At 47.2% G+C, this 17,242-nt stretch overlaps 1 protein-coding gene across 1 annotated transcript; it reads right to left on the bottom strand.

The window, feature by feature from the left end:
• Nucleotides 1-467: 467 nt before the first annotated feature.
• LOC137306798 (RLA class II histocompatibility antigen, DP alpha-1 chain-like) lies at nucleotides 468-16,973 on the bottom strand. Its single transcript, XM_067976182.1, has 5 exons — nucleotides 16,809-16,973; nucleotides 10,750-11,001; nucleotides 8,108-8,386; nucleotides 6,709-6,833; nucleotides 468-1,495 (listed from the first exon to the last, which is right to left on the bottom strand). Exons 1-5 carry the CDS (start codon nucleotides 16,891-16,893, stop codon nucleotides 1,469-1,471), a joined length of 768 nt encoding a protein of 255 aa, XP_067832283.1. The 5' UTR covers nucleotides 16,894-16,973; the 3' UTR covers nucleotides 468-1,468.
• Nucleotides 16,974-17,242: the final 269 nt, after the last annotated feature.

Raw genomic sequence — 17,242 nt, 5'->3', positions numbered from 1 at the left:
GCCCCAGCACTCAAGTGCGGATGGGTGTACGAGGAGCAGCAGCAGCGTATCTTAGAACGAAGCTACACACTGAACGCAGCACGCTACAGGCAGAGCAAAGCGGTCCCATAACCCACGGATCAGAGCAAAGTTCAGTAGGCCTAACTCAATCAGCATCACAAAACTGGTCAACTCATGGCAGCTTGTGGGATCTTGCTGTACGCAAGATGGCTGCTGCACTGACCGACAAAACGGCATTCGTTGCACTTTGAAGGAATTCACTGTACGTGAAGCACTTTGGAGACGTTTCTCAGAGATCTGATAAGGGGCTTTATGAATGCAAGTCTTTCTGTCCACTTACTGCTGTTAAGGGAATGTCTCTAAATTGTTGTGCTCAGACTGATAGCTCATTACTTTCTCACAGACGGTGAGAAACACTGATGTTAAATGTTTGATGGTGCTCAATCACTGGTCAAAAGCACAATACGTGTGGGGGAGAAAGAAATGTGGATTTATTGCACAGGAAGAGGCCAGTACAATCGGATACATTCCATACAGATTCTTACATTACTTGTAACGAGTCAGATATTCCCAATTTAGTATTTAATTGTCAACCACAAGATATCTTGGTGTTCATTCCACATTTTAAAAAAATTTCTTCTTCCAGTTTTATTCATTTAGCCCCCCCCCGCCCACCTCTCCTGAAGGCACTGATTCCCGCTGGGATACAGGTTCCATCAGTACCTCTCCCAAGCAGCCCATTCGTCACGTCTAAGCCCAGACGGTGCATGTAGGCAGGGGAATCAACCAACACTGGCACCACAGTCTTCACCTGACCTCCACACACATGAGTTCTCCAGCAGGGTCACTGGGCAGTTAATCAGGAGAAGGAACCCTGGCTAAATATTCCCTTTCCTAACACAGCATGGATACATTTAAGGGGAAGCTAGATAAGTACATGAGGGAGAAAGGAATAGAAGGATGTGCTGACAGGGTGAGATGGAGTAGGGAGGGAGGAGGCTCGTGTGGAACATAAACACCGGCATAGACCAGATGGGCCGAATGGCCTGTTTCTGTGTTGTAATATTCTATGTAATTCTAACTTGGGGAGATATTGAGGTTAACTATAGTGTCCCTACCCGTCCCCCGCCGGCTGAGATCAGCAAACCCAGTACGGACCCTGCGAGGATGGAGGCTACTCTGAATGGCTCAGTAGCACTGTCTGCATTCACCCCAGGGCAACATTTCTAAATGAAGGCTGAGATGTTCAGCCACACACACACCATTTACAGAATCAGCAGTTAATTAAACAAAACACAGTATCGTGCTTCAAAAAATTGATTGCGACTGAAGAGCAAGCTTGTGTGCGAGAGTGCACGCAGATCAGCTCCATGTTCCAATGGGCATTCAGCTCAGTCCTACCCACACAGGTCCCTCCATGTTGCATCTACCTCTGCATTCAGCCTCGATACCCGTGCTTCCTGTACGGTTAGATTCTCTGGCTCTCAGACCCAACCTTGTATGTGACAAAAAGACATTTGTAGAAACGGAAAGTTAGTTTTCGTTCAAACTCAGCTCCAGTCCCCAGTTTCAATATTCTTTCCTCCCACACCTGCCCTCCCATTATTCACCCCCTCCCCTTTTCGGGGTGCAGATTCCATGGGCGCCAAGCAGCCATTCTTCACGTACACAGTGCCGGCAGGCTATTCGACCCTGGAGGGAGCACCCTAGCCGAATGCGAAGCTGCCCTAACCCAATGTCCAGGTAGACGGAAGCATTTTTTCAGCAGGGGTCACTGGTTAGTAATCAGGAACAGGAACCCCCACAGACTTATCCCTCCCTAGTCCAGGGGCACGGAGGCCAACTGTAGCGTCACTACAGTTGCCTAGGCTGAGATCAGCTAATAGGTTGGGGCCAACCTGCTCGGATTGGCAGAAGACCACACCAATTGTACAAGCCATTTCCAAATTTCTTAAAACCTTCACAAAAAGTATTTGGCAAAATCTTGTTTTGTTTGAGGAAGGATGATTGGCCGTTATTTAGATCATGATGTCACTCTGAACTAATGTATTTGTATTTGTATCCCATTTAGATCGCTATTTTGCATGTGTTAGGAAGAGTAAAGCTCCCTCTACACTGTCCCGTCAAACACTCCCAGGGCAGGTACAGGGTTAGATACAGAGTAAAGCTCCCTCTACACTGTCCCATCAAACACTCTCAGGGCAGGTACAGGGTTAGATACAGAGTAAAGCTCCCTCTACACTGTCCCATCAAACACTCCCAGGGGCAGGTACAGCACGGGTTAGAGACAGAGTATAGCTCCCTCTACACTGTCCCATCAAACACTCCCAGGGCAGGTACAGGGTTAGATACAGAGTAAAGCTCCCTCTACACTGTCCCATCAAACACTCCCAGGGCAGGTACAGGGTTAGATACAGAGTAAAGTTCCTCTACACTGTCCCATCAAACACTCCCAGGGCAGGTACAGCACGGGTTAGAGACAAAGTAAAGCTCCCTCTACACTGTCCCATCAAACACTCCCAGGGGCAGGTACAGCACGGGTTAGAGACAGAGTATAGCTCCCTCTACACTGTCCCATCAAACACTCCCAGGGCAGGTACAGGGTTAGATACAGAGTAAAGTTCCTCTACACTGTCCCATCAAACACTCCCAGGGCAGGTACAGGGTTAGATACAGAGTAAAGCTCCCTCTACACTGTCCCATCAAACACTCCCAGGGCAGGTACAGGGTTAGATACAGAGTAAAGCTCCCTCTACACTGTCCCATCAAACACTCCCAGGGCAGGTACAGCACGGGTTAGATACAGAGTAAAGCTCCCTCTACACTGTCCCATCAAACACTCCCAGGGCAGGTACAGGGTTAGATACAGAGTAAAGCTCCCTCCACACTGTCCCATCAAACACTCCCAGGGCAGGTACAGCACGGGTTAGATACAGAGTAAAGCTCCCTCTACACTGTCCCATCAAACACTCTCAGGGCAGGTACAGGGTTAGATACAGAGTAAAGCTACCTCTACACTGTCCCATCAAACACTCCCAGGGGCAGGTACAGCACGGGTTAGAGACAGAGTATAGCTCCCTCTACACTGTCCCATCAAACACTCCCAGGGCAGGTGCAGGGTTAGATACAGAGTAAAGTTCCTCTACACTGTCCCATCAAACACTCCCAGGGCAGGTACAGCACGGGTTAGAGACAAAGTAAAGCTCCCTCTACACTGTCCCATCAAACACTCCCAGGGCAGGTACAGGGTTAGATACAGAGTAAAGTTCCTCTACACTGTCCCATCAAACACTCCCAGGGCAGGTACAGGGTTAGATACAGAGTAAAGCTCCCTCTACACTGTCCCATCAAACACTCCCAGGGCAGGTACAGCACGGGTTAGATACAGAGTAAAGCTCCCTCTACACTGTCCCATCAAACACTCCCAGGGCAGGTACAGGGTTAGATACAGAGTAAAGCTCCCTCTACACTGTCCCATCAAACACTCCCAGGGCAGGTACAGGGTTAGATACAGAGTAAAGCTCCCTCCACACTGTCCCATCAAACACTCCCAGGGCAGGTACAGGGTTAGATGCAGAGTAAAGTTCCTCTACACTGTCCCATCAAACACTCCCAGGGCAGGTACAGGGTTAGATACAGAGTAAAGCTCCCTCTACACTGTCCCATCAAACACTCCCAGGGCAGGTACAGGGTTAGATACAGAGTAAAGCTCCCTCTACACTGTCCCATCAAACACTCCCAGGGCAGGTACAGCACGGGTTAGATACAGAGTAAAGCTCCCTCTACACTGTCCCATCAAACACTCCCAGGGCAGTACAGGGTTAGATACAGAGTAAAGCTCCCTCCACACTGTCCCATCAAACACTCCCAGGGCAGGTACAGCACGGGTTAGATACAGAGTAAAGCTCCCTCTACACTGTCCCATCAAACACTCTCAGGGCAGGTACAGGGTTAGATACAGAGTAAAGCTACCTCTACACTGTCCCATCAAACACTCCCAGGGGCAGGTACAGCACGGGTTAGAGACAGAGTATAGCTCCCTCTACACTGTCCCATCAAACACTCCCAGGGCAGGTGCAGGGTTAGATACAGAGTAAAGTTCCTCTACACTGTCCCATCAAACACTCCCAGGGCAGGTACAGCACGGGTTAGAGACAAAGTAAAGCTCCCTCTACACTGTCCCATCAAACACTCCCAGGGCAGGTACAGGGTTAGATACAGAGTAAAGTTCCTCTACACTGTCCCATCAAACACTCCCAGGGCAGGTACAGGGTTAGATACAGAGTAAAGCTCCCTCTACACTGTCCCATCAAACACTCCCAGGGCAGGTACAGCACGGGTTAGATACAGAGTAAAGCTCCCTCTACACTGTCCCATCAAACACTCCCAGGGCAGGTACAGGGTTAGATACAGAGTAAAGCTCCCTCTACACTGTCCCATCAAACACTCCCAGGGCAGGTACAGGGTTAGATACAGAGTAAAGCTCCCTCCACACTGTCCCATCAAACACTCCCAGGGCAGGTACAGCACGGGTTAGATACAGAGTAAAGCTCCCTCTACACTGTCCCATCAAACACTCTCAGGGCAGGTACAGGGTTAGATACAGAGTAAAGCTACCTCTACACTGTCCCATCAAACACTCCCAGGGCAGGTACAGGGTTAGATACAGAGTAAAGCTCCCTCTACACTGTCCCATCAAACACTCCCAGGGCAGGTACAGCACGGGTTAGATACAGAGTAAAGCTCCCTCTACACTGTCCCATCAAACACTCCCAGGGCAGGTACAGGGTTAGATACAGAGTAAAGCTCCCTCCACACTGTCCCATCAAACACTCCCAGGGCAGGTACAGCACGGGTTAGATACAGAGTAAAGCTCCCTCTACACTGTCCCATCAAACACTCTCAGGGCAGGTACAGGGTTAGATACAGAGTAAAGCTACCTCTACACTGTCCCATCAAACACTCCCAGGGGCAGGTACAGCACGGGTTAGAGACAGAGTATAGCTCCCTCTACACTGTCCCATCAAACACTCCCAGGGCAGGTGCAGGGTTAGATACAGAGTAAAGTTCCTCTACACTGTCCCATCAAACACTCCCAGGGCAGGTACAGCACGGGTTAGATACAGAGTAAAGCTCCCTCTACACTGTCCCATCAAACACTCCCAGGGCAGGTACAGGGTTAGATACAGAGTAAAGCTCCCTCTACACTGTCCCATCAAACACTCCCAGGGCAGGTACAGGGTTAGATACAGAGTAAAGCTCCCTCCACACTGTCCCATCAAACACTCCCAGGGCAGGTACAGCACGGGTTAGATACAGAGTAAAGCTCCCTCTACACTGTCCCATCAAACACTCTCAGGGCAGGTGCAGGGTTAGATACAGAGTAAAGCTACCTCTACACTGTCCCATCAAACACTCCCAGGGGCAGGTACAGCACGGGTTAGAGACAGAGTATAGCTCCCTCTACACTGTCCCATCAAACACTCCCAGGGCAGGTGCAGGGTTAGATACAGAGTAAAGTTCCTCTACACTGTCCCATCAAACACTCCCAGGGCAGGTACAGCACGGGTTAGAGACAAAGTAAAGCTCCCTCTACACTGTCCCATCAAACACTCCCAGGGCAGGTACAGGGTTAGATACAGAGTAAAGTTCCTCTACACTGTCCCATCAAACACTCCCAGGGCAGGTACAGGGTTAGATACAGAGTAAAGCTCCCTCTACACTGTCCCATCAAACACTCCCAGGGCAGGTACAGCACGGGTTAGATACAGAGTAAAGCTCCCTCTACACTGTCCCATCAAACACTCCCAGGGCAGGTACAGGGTTAGATACAGAGTAAAGTTCCCTCTACACTGTCCCATCAAACACTCCCAGGGCAGGTACAGGGTTAGATACAGAGTAAAGTTCCTCTACACTGTCCCAGCAACATACCTGATCTTTGAATTCAGAACAGCGCCCTTTACTGCACTAGTGCGAGTTTTCCATTCCCCACCTGATTGACTTCTGTGTGAGATTTAGGAACCAAGTTGAAACTGCATCACCCTCATTCCACATATGGTCCTTACAACCAACAGACGGAGAAGACCCGTCCCATCAGCCTGGGCTGGACTTGAACCCAGGTTCCTGAAAAGCCAGTGTCTGAACCACTGTCCCATTCCACCCCATCCCATCCCATCCCCAGAAATAATAAAATATTGAAGGCATTCAGGATTCTGTTGATTTTTTTGGGGAGATCTTCATCTTCATCCAGTATCTTCATCCAGGAAGGGTCAAGAACCAGAGGACACAGATTTAAGGTGATTGGCAAAAGAACCAAAGGTGACATGAGGAAAAACTAAAGTGGTTAGGATCTGGAATGCACTGCGTTGGTGGAGGCAGATTCAATCCTGGCCTTCAAAAGGGAACTGGATAAGTACTTGAAAGGAAAAAAACTGCAGGGTTATGGGGACAGGGCGGGGGAGTGGGACTAGCTGGATTGCTCTTGCATAGAACCGACGCAAACTCAATGGGCCAAATGGCCACCTTCCATGCTGTAACCTTTCTATGATTCTATGATTTCCCAAAGGATCTAGATTATTCACTCCTGGTGGTGGATTGTTAAGGGGTTATTGAACATCAACTTATATAACTCATGAAACAGGTAGAAAGACGAGTTCATAGAATCTGATTTCCAACCCCCAGAGATTAAGACACAATTAAATTGTTTACCTCATTCCCCCGCTTGTAGAAGAGCAGCAAGAGGCCAGTAGTCAGCCCCAGGACTCCGATCACAATGCCAACTGCACAGATTGCAGTCTGTACTGACTGGTAGGGTTTATACGCCTCTTCCGGCTCTGCAAATGGAACAGTGCAGGTTAGTTTAATGTTGTGGGTGTGGGTAGAAATGCATGGGTGTGGGACATGTGTGTGCACTTTGTATGTCTATCTGCCTGTCAATGTCTGTCTGTCAGTCCGTGTCTGTCAGTCCATGCCTGTCAGTACCCAGTAATAATGACCTACAGGACCCAGTAATAATGACCTATAGTACCCCAGTAATAATGACCTACAGTACATCAGTGTCAATAATCACTGTGTCCCAGTAATAATGACCTACAGTACCCCAGTGTTAATGATCATTGTACCCAGTAATAATGACCTACAGTACCCCAGTGTTAATGCTCACTGTACCCCAGTAATAATGACCTACAGTATCCCAGTGTTAATGATCATTGTACCCAGTAATAATGACCTACAGTACCCCAATGTTAATGATCATTGTATCCAGTAATAATGACCTACAGTACCCCAGTGTTAATGCTCACTGTACCCCAGTAATAATGACCTACAGTACCCCAGTGTTAATGCTCACTGTACCCCAGTAATAATGACCAACAGTACCCCAGTGTTAATGATCACTGTACCCCAGTAATAATGACCAACAGTACCCCAATGTTAATGGTCACTGTACCCCAGTAATAATGAGCTACAGAACCCCAGTGATAATGCTCACTGTACCCCAGTAATAATGACCCACAGTACCCCAGTGTTAATGGTCACTGTACCCCAGTAATAATGACCTACAGTACCCCAGTGTTAATGCTCACTGTACCCCAGTAATAATGACCAACAGTACCCCAATGTTAATGGTCACTGTACCCCAGTAACAATGACCTACAGAACCCCAGTGTTAATGATCACTGTACCCCAGTAATAATGACTGACTGTATCCCAGCATTAATGATCACTGTATCCCAGTAATAATGACCTACTGTACCCCAGTAATAATGACCGACTGTATCCCAGTGTTAATGGTCACTGTATTCCAGTAATAATGACCTACTGTACCCTAGTAATAATAACTGACTGTATCCCAGTAATAATGACTGACTGTATCCCAGTGTCAATGGTCACTGTATTCCAGTAATAATGACCGACTGTACCCCAGTAATAATGACCTACAGTACCTGTATTAATGGTCACTGTATCCTAGTAATAATAACCGCTTGTACCCCAGTAATAATGACCTACTGTACCCCAGTAATAATGACCGACTGTATCCCAGTAATAATGACCTACTGTACCCCAATAATAATGACCTACTGTACCCCAGTGTTAATGTTCACTTTACCCCACGCTGCTATGATCGGCTCATTGGCGCCAGTGTCCACCACACACGAGTACTTGTCTCCAGCAGCTGGTTCGATTTCCACATATTTCAATATTCGGAACTTCCAGGTGTCATCGAAGGTGAACTCCGAGGAGTTAACTTGGCCAGATAGCGGCTGACCATTCTTCAGGAAAGACACATGGACTGCTGGTGGAAACAGCTCGTACACAAAGCAGTTCAGGACGTTCCTCTCGTGCAAGGTAATGGGTTTATCCAGATACAGGTAAACCGTGGGAATGTCTGCAAAGAGCAAGATAAAAAACTTGAAAGAAGCGTCAACACCAGAATCCTGGTGTTAAAAATGAAACAGCTCGCCCGATTGCCCTGAGCCGTACAGAGCAGAGAGGCCTCCAGTTCCAACCTCAATCCACACTGAGTTAGCTGATCTCAGTAACTCCTCCCAGCCAATTCAACAACTCGCAATTTTATTTTCGTGCCTATTTTAGAAAAGGAGGGGGAACGGACAACTGGGCAAGAGCAAGAAGCAGTTGTAGAAGCTGGTTTTGAGGAAGGTTGTTGGAGGTGGGGAGAAGAGGCAGTGATGAGGAGAGATTTAGGTAGTGAGTGCCGAGGTGTGTGGCCTAGATGGTTGGAGACTCTGCCACTGATGGTGCAGTAGAGAGAGGAGGTGAGATTTGGGACAGCAGAGTCTGGAAGAGACGGACGAAGGCCATGAGGGATCTGTATATAGGACAAGGATTTCCCTCAACCTCTGATGGTATCATCAACAGTTAGTTAATTGTATCCATGTGATTTATATTAATTAGTGTTAATTGTATTCAGGTGGGGCATATCAATTGGGGACTCTTGTATCCATTTATAGGAGAGCTTATCTAGGGAGTGCACAGTGTGTAATGTGGAGCTCTATGAATAAAGGCTTGGAAGCAACTGAAGACCAGGCTCTAGTATTCTATCCTTCACCACCTGGTTATCAAATTTATTACAGTTTTTATTCATTCTCGGGATGTGGGCGCGCTGGCAAGGCCGGTATTTATAGCCCATCCCTAGCTGCCTCTTGAGAAGGTAGTGGTGAGCCGCCTTCTTGAACCGCTACAGTCCGTGTGGTGAAGGTTCTCCAACAGTGCTGTTAGGGAGGGAGTTCCAGGATTTTGACCCAGTGACGATGAAGGAATGGACGATATATTTTCAAGTCAGGACTTGGAGGGGAACGTGCAGGTGGTGTTGTTCCCATGCACCTGCTGCCCTTGTCCTTCTAGGTGGTAGGGGTCACGGGTTTGGGAGGTGGTGTCAAAGAAGCCTTGGCGAGTTGCTGCAGTGTATCCTGTGGATGGTACACACTGAACTGTTACTTAGCAAAAAAATATTGCGACTGATTTTTAAGTCAATGTGCAACCTCATTATTTGTGTTCCCTTAATGATAACTAATTTATTTTTAAATTTAGAAACTCAGGTAAAAAGGCAAGGCCCACAGTGTAGGACATTATATGAAGGGTCCAGACCCACAGTGTAGGACATTATATGAAGGGTCCAGACCCACAGTGTAGGACATTATATGAAGGGTCCAGACCCACAGTGTCGGACATTATATGAAGGGTCCAGACCCACAGTGTAGGACATTATATGAAGGGTCCAGACCCACAGTGTAGGACATTATATGAAGGGTCCAGACCCACAGTGTAGGACATTATATGAAGGGTCCAGACCCACTGTGTAGGACATTATATGAAGGGTCCAGACCCACAGTGTAGGACATTATATGAAGGGTCCAGACCCACAGTGTAGGACATTATATGAAGGGTCCAGACCCACAGTGTAGGACATTATATGAAGGGTCCAGACCCACTGTGTAGGACATTATATGAAGGGTCCAGACCCACAGTGTAGGACACACCAAAACTGAAAAGAGCAATAGAGAATAACAAGTAAATGAGTGGTTAAATGACATCAAGGCTGGGTTTATAAAGCCTTGGATTGTAGGAGGAAGGGGAGACTGAGGGCAGTAAGGAGATCCTCAGACTTGAGGTTCTGGGGAAGAATGTTTTAGAGTCAGAGACAGTGTCATAAGTCTTGATTTCCAAGTAGTGAGGGGGCAGGGAGAAGGAATTAGGACGATTGATTTGGAGCTTAGGAGCAGTGACCACAGTACTATTGATAAAATAGAGATACAGGAAAAATTGTGTTGGAGAGGGAGTTGGAAGGTGAGAGAAGGGTCACCTCTCAGATGACAAGGTTTCTCCTGATTCCTGTTGGGAATGTGGGAAAGGGGCTGGTAGTGCCACCCACCCCTCAGGTACAGAAATTACAACAACAGAAAATATGTGAGCGCTATATCTAGGCAATGCAAAAGAGAGAATTGGAGAAGGTTAGGAAAGCATTTAGGCAGTTAAAGAAAGAAAATACTTGCATTTATGCAGCATCTTTTAGACCTCAGGACGTCCCAAAGCCCTTTACAGCCAGTGACGTACACTTGAAATGTAGTCAGTCGGGAAATGCAACAGGCAATTTGCTCACAGCAAGGTCCCACAAACAGCAATGAGATAATGACCAGATAAACTCTTTTAATAATGTCGGGCGAGAGACAAATATTGAGCAGGACACTGAGAGAACTCCCCTGCAAATTCTTTGTAATTTACAATATTTACCAATTTGATCCTTTGGGATACGGTCAGCCATCTCGTTCAAGACGTCTGTATTCAGTGCCCTCAGGTCGTTTCGGTATTTCTGAATGAGGGCATTTGACTCAGTGTGAAAAGCATCCAGCTCCTTGATAAGGAACTTGAATTTGGGGAAGGTGTCATTATAAACAGCAAAGGTCATATCGTCGGTGGCAAATACGATAATGGAAGTCTGGTCGTTGGAGGTGGCGAAAATTGTTGCATGCACCTTTTGTTCGGCTGGAAGTGAAAAGTAATCGCAATTAGCACTATTTAAATAAATCCCGCAAACACATTGCAAAGGTAAGTACAGATGAGGGAGGGTGTTTGACCCAGGTAGCTCATCCTTCCATAGAAAACCTACAATCACCCCATCTAACTACCCCTTGAGTGTTTGCTTCCATTAATGTACTCAGAGACCATTCCAGGTATAGGTGTGAAGAAGTGCTTCCTCACATCAGTCCTGAACATCTGCCTTTTACCTGTTTGTACCCTTGTCCTGCAGCTGCGGTTTAACTTATTTGATATACAGTGAAAGCTGTATTAACGGACGCGCCTCAAAAAAAGCGGGCCACCTGCACAAAGACGGACACTTATTGAGAGACCCATATACCTTACATGGTAAAATTATACAAGAGGCACTCTGAAAGCACGGACACTCACAAATTACGAACTACGGGCAGCCTTCAATGCACCAAAGCACCTTTTTCAACTTAAAACACGGGACATGCAGGTCAATGTGAGGCGGCAGTGGGGTTTTGGAAAGAAACGGCATTTGTGGAATGGGGGGCTATTTACCCAGCAACCATAGCAGCAGAGAAACGGCTCTATCCCTGGGATCGCGCACTCGCTCGGCTCTGTCCCGGGGACAGAGCAGTCTCTCTGGGATCGCACCCTCGCTCGGCTCTGTCCCGGGGACAGAGCAGTCTCTCTGGGATCGCACCCTCGCTCGGCTCTGTCCCGGGGACAGAGCAGTCTCTCTGGGATCGCACCCTCGCTCGGCTCAGTCCCGGGGACAGAGCAGTCTCTCTGGGATCGCACCCTCGCTCGGCTCTGTCCCGGGGACAGAGCAGTCTCTCTGGGATCGCACCCTCGCTCGGCTCTGTCCCGGGGACAGAGCAGTCTCTCTGGGATCACACCCTCGCTCGGCTCTGTCCCGGGGACAGAGCAGTCTCTCTGGGATCGCACCCTCGCTCGGCTCTGTCCCGGGGATACAGCGGTCTCTCTGGGATCGCATGCTCGCTCGGCTCTGTCCCAGGGAGAGAGCAGTCTCTCTGGGATCGCACCCTCGCTCAGCTTGGTCCAGGGGATAGAGTGGTCTCTCTGGGATCGCACCCTCGCTCGGCTCTGTCCCGGGGACAGAGCGGTTTCTCTGCCACTATGGATGCTGAGTAAAGAACTCCCTGTTCTACTGAAACTTTTTACAGCACATACAATGACCATGTTGAAAATAAGGACACCTGCAAAAAAAGGACAAAAGTGTCCGTAATTTACAGGTTTCACTATAGCAAGAAATCAGGTTACGGTGGTAAACTTGGCTGGTGGTTAGTCCTGGGAGCTCCAAATGTATTGCGAGTCAGTTGTTGCAAGGACAGGAGGTGATAGTATGTGGAAATGGTGGAGAAGCGCACATCTCTAATGAAAGAATTTGGAAAGAAAATTGTAAGCGGTCGCCCCAGAGATAAGTGTTTTTGATACTTGCTGAAAAATAGTGACTTGCAAGTTGCCGTTGTTTAAAGTAATTCTTGGTTTCAACTCCAGGTCAGAGGCACCCAGCAGTAAGTAACTGGCTTTTTATCCTCTCTATTTTTAAAAAAAGATTTATCTGCATCTGTAGCAAAGTATGATGGCAACAGTATGCAGTGTGACATCTGCACGCATGTTTTTAATATACGTAGATAGATTTACTAACAACGGTCCTGCGTCAATTGTAGGTCAAAGTGTCAAAAGTATAAAAAGAAAGCTGGTCATTTCCCGCTGTTGTTTTTAGCCCACTTGGAGTTGGAATTCATCTCAACCTTCCCTCACCAGATCAGCAATTATTCTGTATCTAACCTGTGCTGTACCTGCCCTTGGAGTGCCAGATGCTAACAAGGGGGTTGCACAGTGAGTGCAATCATTTCACATCCCTCCTCTGACATTCCCTACCTTAATAAGAACAAAAACATCACCCCAACATAACATTTAAGTTATAGAATCATGGAATGAATCTTACAGCGCAGAAGAAGGCCATTCGGCCCGTCGTGCCTGTGCTGGCTCTTTGAAAAAGCTCCCCAGTTTAGTCTCACACCCCAGCTTTTTCCCCATAACTCTACAAATTAGTACATGTCCATTGCCTTTTGAAAGTCCCTATTGAATCTGCTTCCACCACCCTTTCAGGCGGTGAATTCCAGGCCTTAACAACCCTCTGTGTGAAAAAATTTCTCCTCATTTCCCCTCTAGTTCTTTTGCCAATTATTTTAAATCTATAACCCTGGTTACTGACCCTCCTGCCACTGGAAACCCCTCATAATTTTGAATACCTCTATTAAATATCCCCTTAATCTTCTCTGCTCTAAGGAGAACAATCCCAGCTTTTCCAATCTCTCCACATAACTGAAGTCCCTCCAACTTGGTATCATCCTAGTAAATCTCCTCTGCACCCTCTCCAAGGCCTTGACATCCTTCATAATGTGTGGTGCCCAGAATTGGACACAATACTCCAACTAAGGCCTAACCAGTGATTTGTAAAGGTTTAGCATGACTTCCTTGTTTTTGTATTCAATGCTCCTCTTTACAAAGACAAGTATCCCATACGCTTTCTTAACCACCTTATCAACTTGCCTGCCACCATCAAAGATTTGTGAATATGCACTCCCAGGTCCCTCTGCTCTTGCACGCTTACTCAAAATAGTACCACTTAGATTATACTGCCTCTCCATGTTCCTCCCAAAGTGCATCACTTCACACTTATCCGCATTAAATTGCATCTGCCATCAGTCTGCCCACTTCACCAGCCTTTCATAGATTCATAGAAAATTTACGGCACAGAAGGAGGCCATTCGGCCCATCGTGTCCGTGCCGGCCGATAATGAGCCACCTAGCCTAAATCCCACTTTCCAGCACTTGGTCCGTAGCCCTGTAGGATACGGCACTCCAGGTGCACATCCAGGTACTTTTTAAATGAGTTGAGGGTTTCTGCCTCTACCACCCTTTCAGGCAGTGAGTTCCAGACCCCCACCACCCTCTGGGTAAAAAACATTCTCCTCAGCTCCCCTCTAATCCTTCTACCAATTACTTTAAATCTATGCCCCCTGGTTATTGACCTCTCTGCTAAGGGAAATAGGTCCTTCCTATCCATTCTATCTAGGCCCCTCATAATATACCTCAATTAAATCTCCCCTCAGCTTCCTCTGTTCTAAAGAAAACAACCCCAGACTATCCAATCTTTCCTCATAGCTACAATTCTCCAGTCCTGGCAACATCCTCGTAAATCTCCTCTGTACCCTCTCCAGTGCAATCACATCCTTCCTGTAATGTGGTGACCAGAACTGTACACATCACTCAAGCTGTGGCCTAACCAGTGTTATATTCTTTGCCTCGGCTAATAAAGGAAAGTATTGCATATGCCTTCTTAACCACCTTATCTACGTGTCCCTGCTACCTTAAGGGATCTGTGGATATGCATTCCAAGGTCCCTCACTTCCTCTACACCTCTCACTATCCTCCCATTTATTGTGTATTCCCTTGCCTTGTTTGCCCTCCCCAAATGCATTAACTCACACTTCTCCGGACTGAATTCCATTTGCTGCTTTTCTGCCCACCTGACCAGTCCATTGATATCTTCTTGCAGTCTACAGCTTTCCTCCTCACTATCAACCCCACCGCCAATTTTTGTATCATCTGCAAACTTCTTAATCATGCCCCCTACATTTAAGTCCAAATCATTAATATATATCCCAAAATGCAAGGGACCTAGTACTGAGCCGTGAGGAACCCCACTGGAAACAGCCTTCCAGTTGCAAAAACACCCGTCGACCATTACCCTTTGCTTCATGCCACTGAGCCAATTTTGGATCCAACTTGCCACTCTCCCTTGGATCCCATGGGCTTGTACTTTTTTGACCAGTGGGCCATGTGGGACCTTGTCAAGAGCCTTGCTAAAATCCATGTAGACTACATCAAATGCACTACCCTCATCGACCCTCCTTGTTACCGCCTCAAAAAATTCAATCAAGTTAATCAGACAGGACCTTCCCTTAACAAATCCATGCTGACTCCGTGCCTTTCTAAGTGGTGGTTCATGCTGTTCCTCAGAATTGATTCCAATAATTTGCCTACCACCGAGGTTACGCTGATTGGCCTGTAATTACTCGGTCTAGCCCTTGCTTCCTTTTTAAACAACGGTACAACATTAGCAGTCCCCCAATCCTTCGGCTCCACGCCTGTATCCAGTGAGGATTGGAAAATGATGGTCAGAGCCTCCGCTATTTCCTCCCTTGCTTCTTTTAACAGCCTGGGATACATTTCATCCGGCCCTGGTGACTTATCTACTTTCAAAGATGTTGATTCCCTTAATACTTCCTCTCTCACCATGTTTATCCCATCCAATATTTCACACTCCTCCTCCTTAACTACAATGTCTGCATCGTCCCTCTCTTTTGTGACGACAGGCGCAAAGTATTCATTAAGAACCATACCAACAGTTTCCGCCTCCACACATAGGTTACCTTTTTGGTCTCTAATAGGCCCTACTCTTTCCTTAGTTATCCTCTTGCTCTTTATGTATTTATAAAACATCTTTGGGTTTTCCTTGATTTTACTTGCCAATATTATTTTCATGCCCTCTCTTTGCTTTCCTAATTTCCTTTTTAATTTCACCCCTGCACTTTTTATACTCCTCTAGGCTTTCTGCAGTATTGAGCTCTCCGTGCCTTTTTTTTCTGCCTTATCTTACCCTGTGTGCTCCTTGACATCCAGGGGGCTCTAGATTTGGCAGCCCCACCCTCTTTCTTTGTGGGAACATGTTTACTTTTTTTTATTCGTTCATGGGATGTGGGCGTCGCTGGCAAGGCCGGCATTTATTGCCCATCCCTGATTACCCATGAGAAGGTGGTGGTGAGCCGCCTTCTTGAACCGCTGCAGTCCGTGTGGTGAAGGTTCTCCCATGGTTAGGTAGGAAGTTCCAGGATTTTGACCCAGCGGCGATGAAGGAAAGGCGATATATTTCTAAGTCGGGATGGTGCGTGACTTGGAGGGGAACGTGCAGGTGGTGTTGTTCCCATGTACCTGCTGCTCTTGTCCTTCTAGGCGGTAGAGGTCGCGGGTTTGGGAGGTGCTGTCAAAGAAGCCTTGGCGACTTGCTGCAGTGCATCCTGTAAATGGTAGACACTGCAGCCATGGTGTGCCGGTGGTGAAGGGAGTGAATGTTTAGGGTGGTGGATGGGATAAAGGTATGATTCTATGAGTATGGCTATGTCAGGCTGTTGCTTGACTAGCCTGTGGGACAGCTCTCCCAATTTTAGCACAAGTCCCCAGATGTGAGTGAGGAGGACTTTGCAGGGTCGACTGGGCTTGGTTTGCCTTTGTCGTGTTCCGTGCCTAGTGGTCCGACGCCGGGTGGTCCGACGCCGGGTGGTCCGTCTGGTTTTATTCTTATTATGACTATTTGTAGCGAGATTGTACAACTGAGTGGCTTGCTAGGCCATTTCAGAGGGCGATTAAGAATCAACCACATTGCTGTGGGACTGGGATCACATATAGGCCAGACCGGGTAAGGACGGCAGGTTTCCTTCCCTAAAGGACATTAGTGAACCAGATGGGTTTTGCATCCCTTGAATCTTCTCCTTGAACGCCTCCCACTGCTCCGAGACTGATTTACCTTCAAGTAGCTGTTTCCAGTCCACTTTTGCTAAATCACTTCTTAGCTTAGTAAAATTGGCCTTTCGCCAATTGAGAACTTTAAAGTCTTACTTATGTCCTCCTGAAGTCTGCTGCTCTCCTCCTCACTATTTACCACGTTGCCAAGTTACAAAGAATAAAGAACAGAAGTAAAGCCATCATCTTACCGCATTCTATCCCAACGCCCACCAGCCATGCTGAAAGCAACATACAGAGAAAACGGCCTGGTGTATTTCGTCCTTGGCAGCCCATGACTTCCAGCAAATTAAAATCACAAATAGAAATAAAGGGAGGTTTATTCCTGCTCTACTCACTTCCTGTTTTTCACAAAATCATTCCATTCTCAAATAATCAGGAAGTAGCTGAGCCTCCAAACAATAATAACCCGAGCGTGTACAGGTGAAAACTTGTTACGTGAGCTACTGCTTCTGTATTTAACCACGAGATAGAATGTATTTCTATTTATTGTTAAGTGGTTAAAATGCTTGGTATCAGCACAATGCTTGACTGCAAGACCATCAGGACTCATTAACTTTATACAAAGCCATAATTCCTACCCTTTGTCATGTGACTGCACAAGAACGGGTTCAGATAATTTATC

The sequence above is a fragment of the Heptranchias perlo genome, chromosome 45, assembly GCF_035084215.1.
Source record: "Heptranchias perlo isolate sHepPer1 chromosome 45, sHepPer1.hap1, whole genome shotgun sequence".
NCBI lineage: Eukaryota > Metazoa > Chordata > Chondrichthyes > Hexanchiformes > Hexanchidae > Heptranchias > Heptranchias perlo.
This window is presented reverse-complemented; position numbering and strand designations above follow the sequence as displayed.

Excerpts from the sequence above, each read along its gene's own strand:
- LOC137306798 (XM_067976182.1), bottom strand. The coding sequence starts at position 16,893 with ATGGGCTGCCAAGGACGAAATACACCAGGCCGTTTTCTCTGTATGTTG. Across the intron at positions 11,002-16,808 it reads GGGCGTTGGGATAGAATGCG|CCGAACAAAAGGTGCATGCA; the intron begins GTAAGATGATGG and ends TTTCACTTCCAG. Across the intron at positions 8,387-10,749 it reads TATCCCAAAGGATCAAATTG|ACATTCCCACGGTTTACCTG; the intron begins GTAAATATTGTA and ends TGCTCTTTGCAG.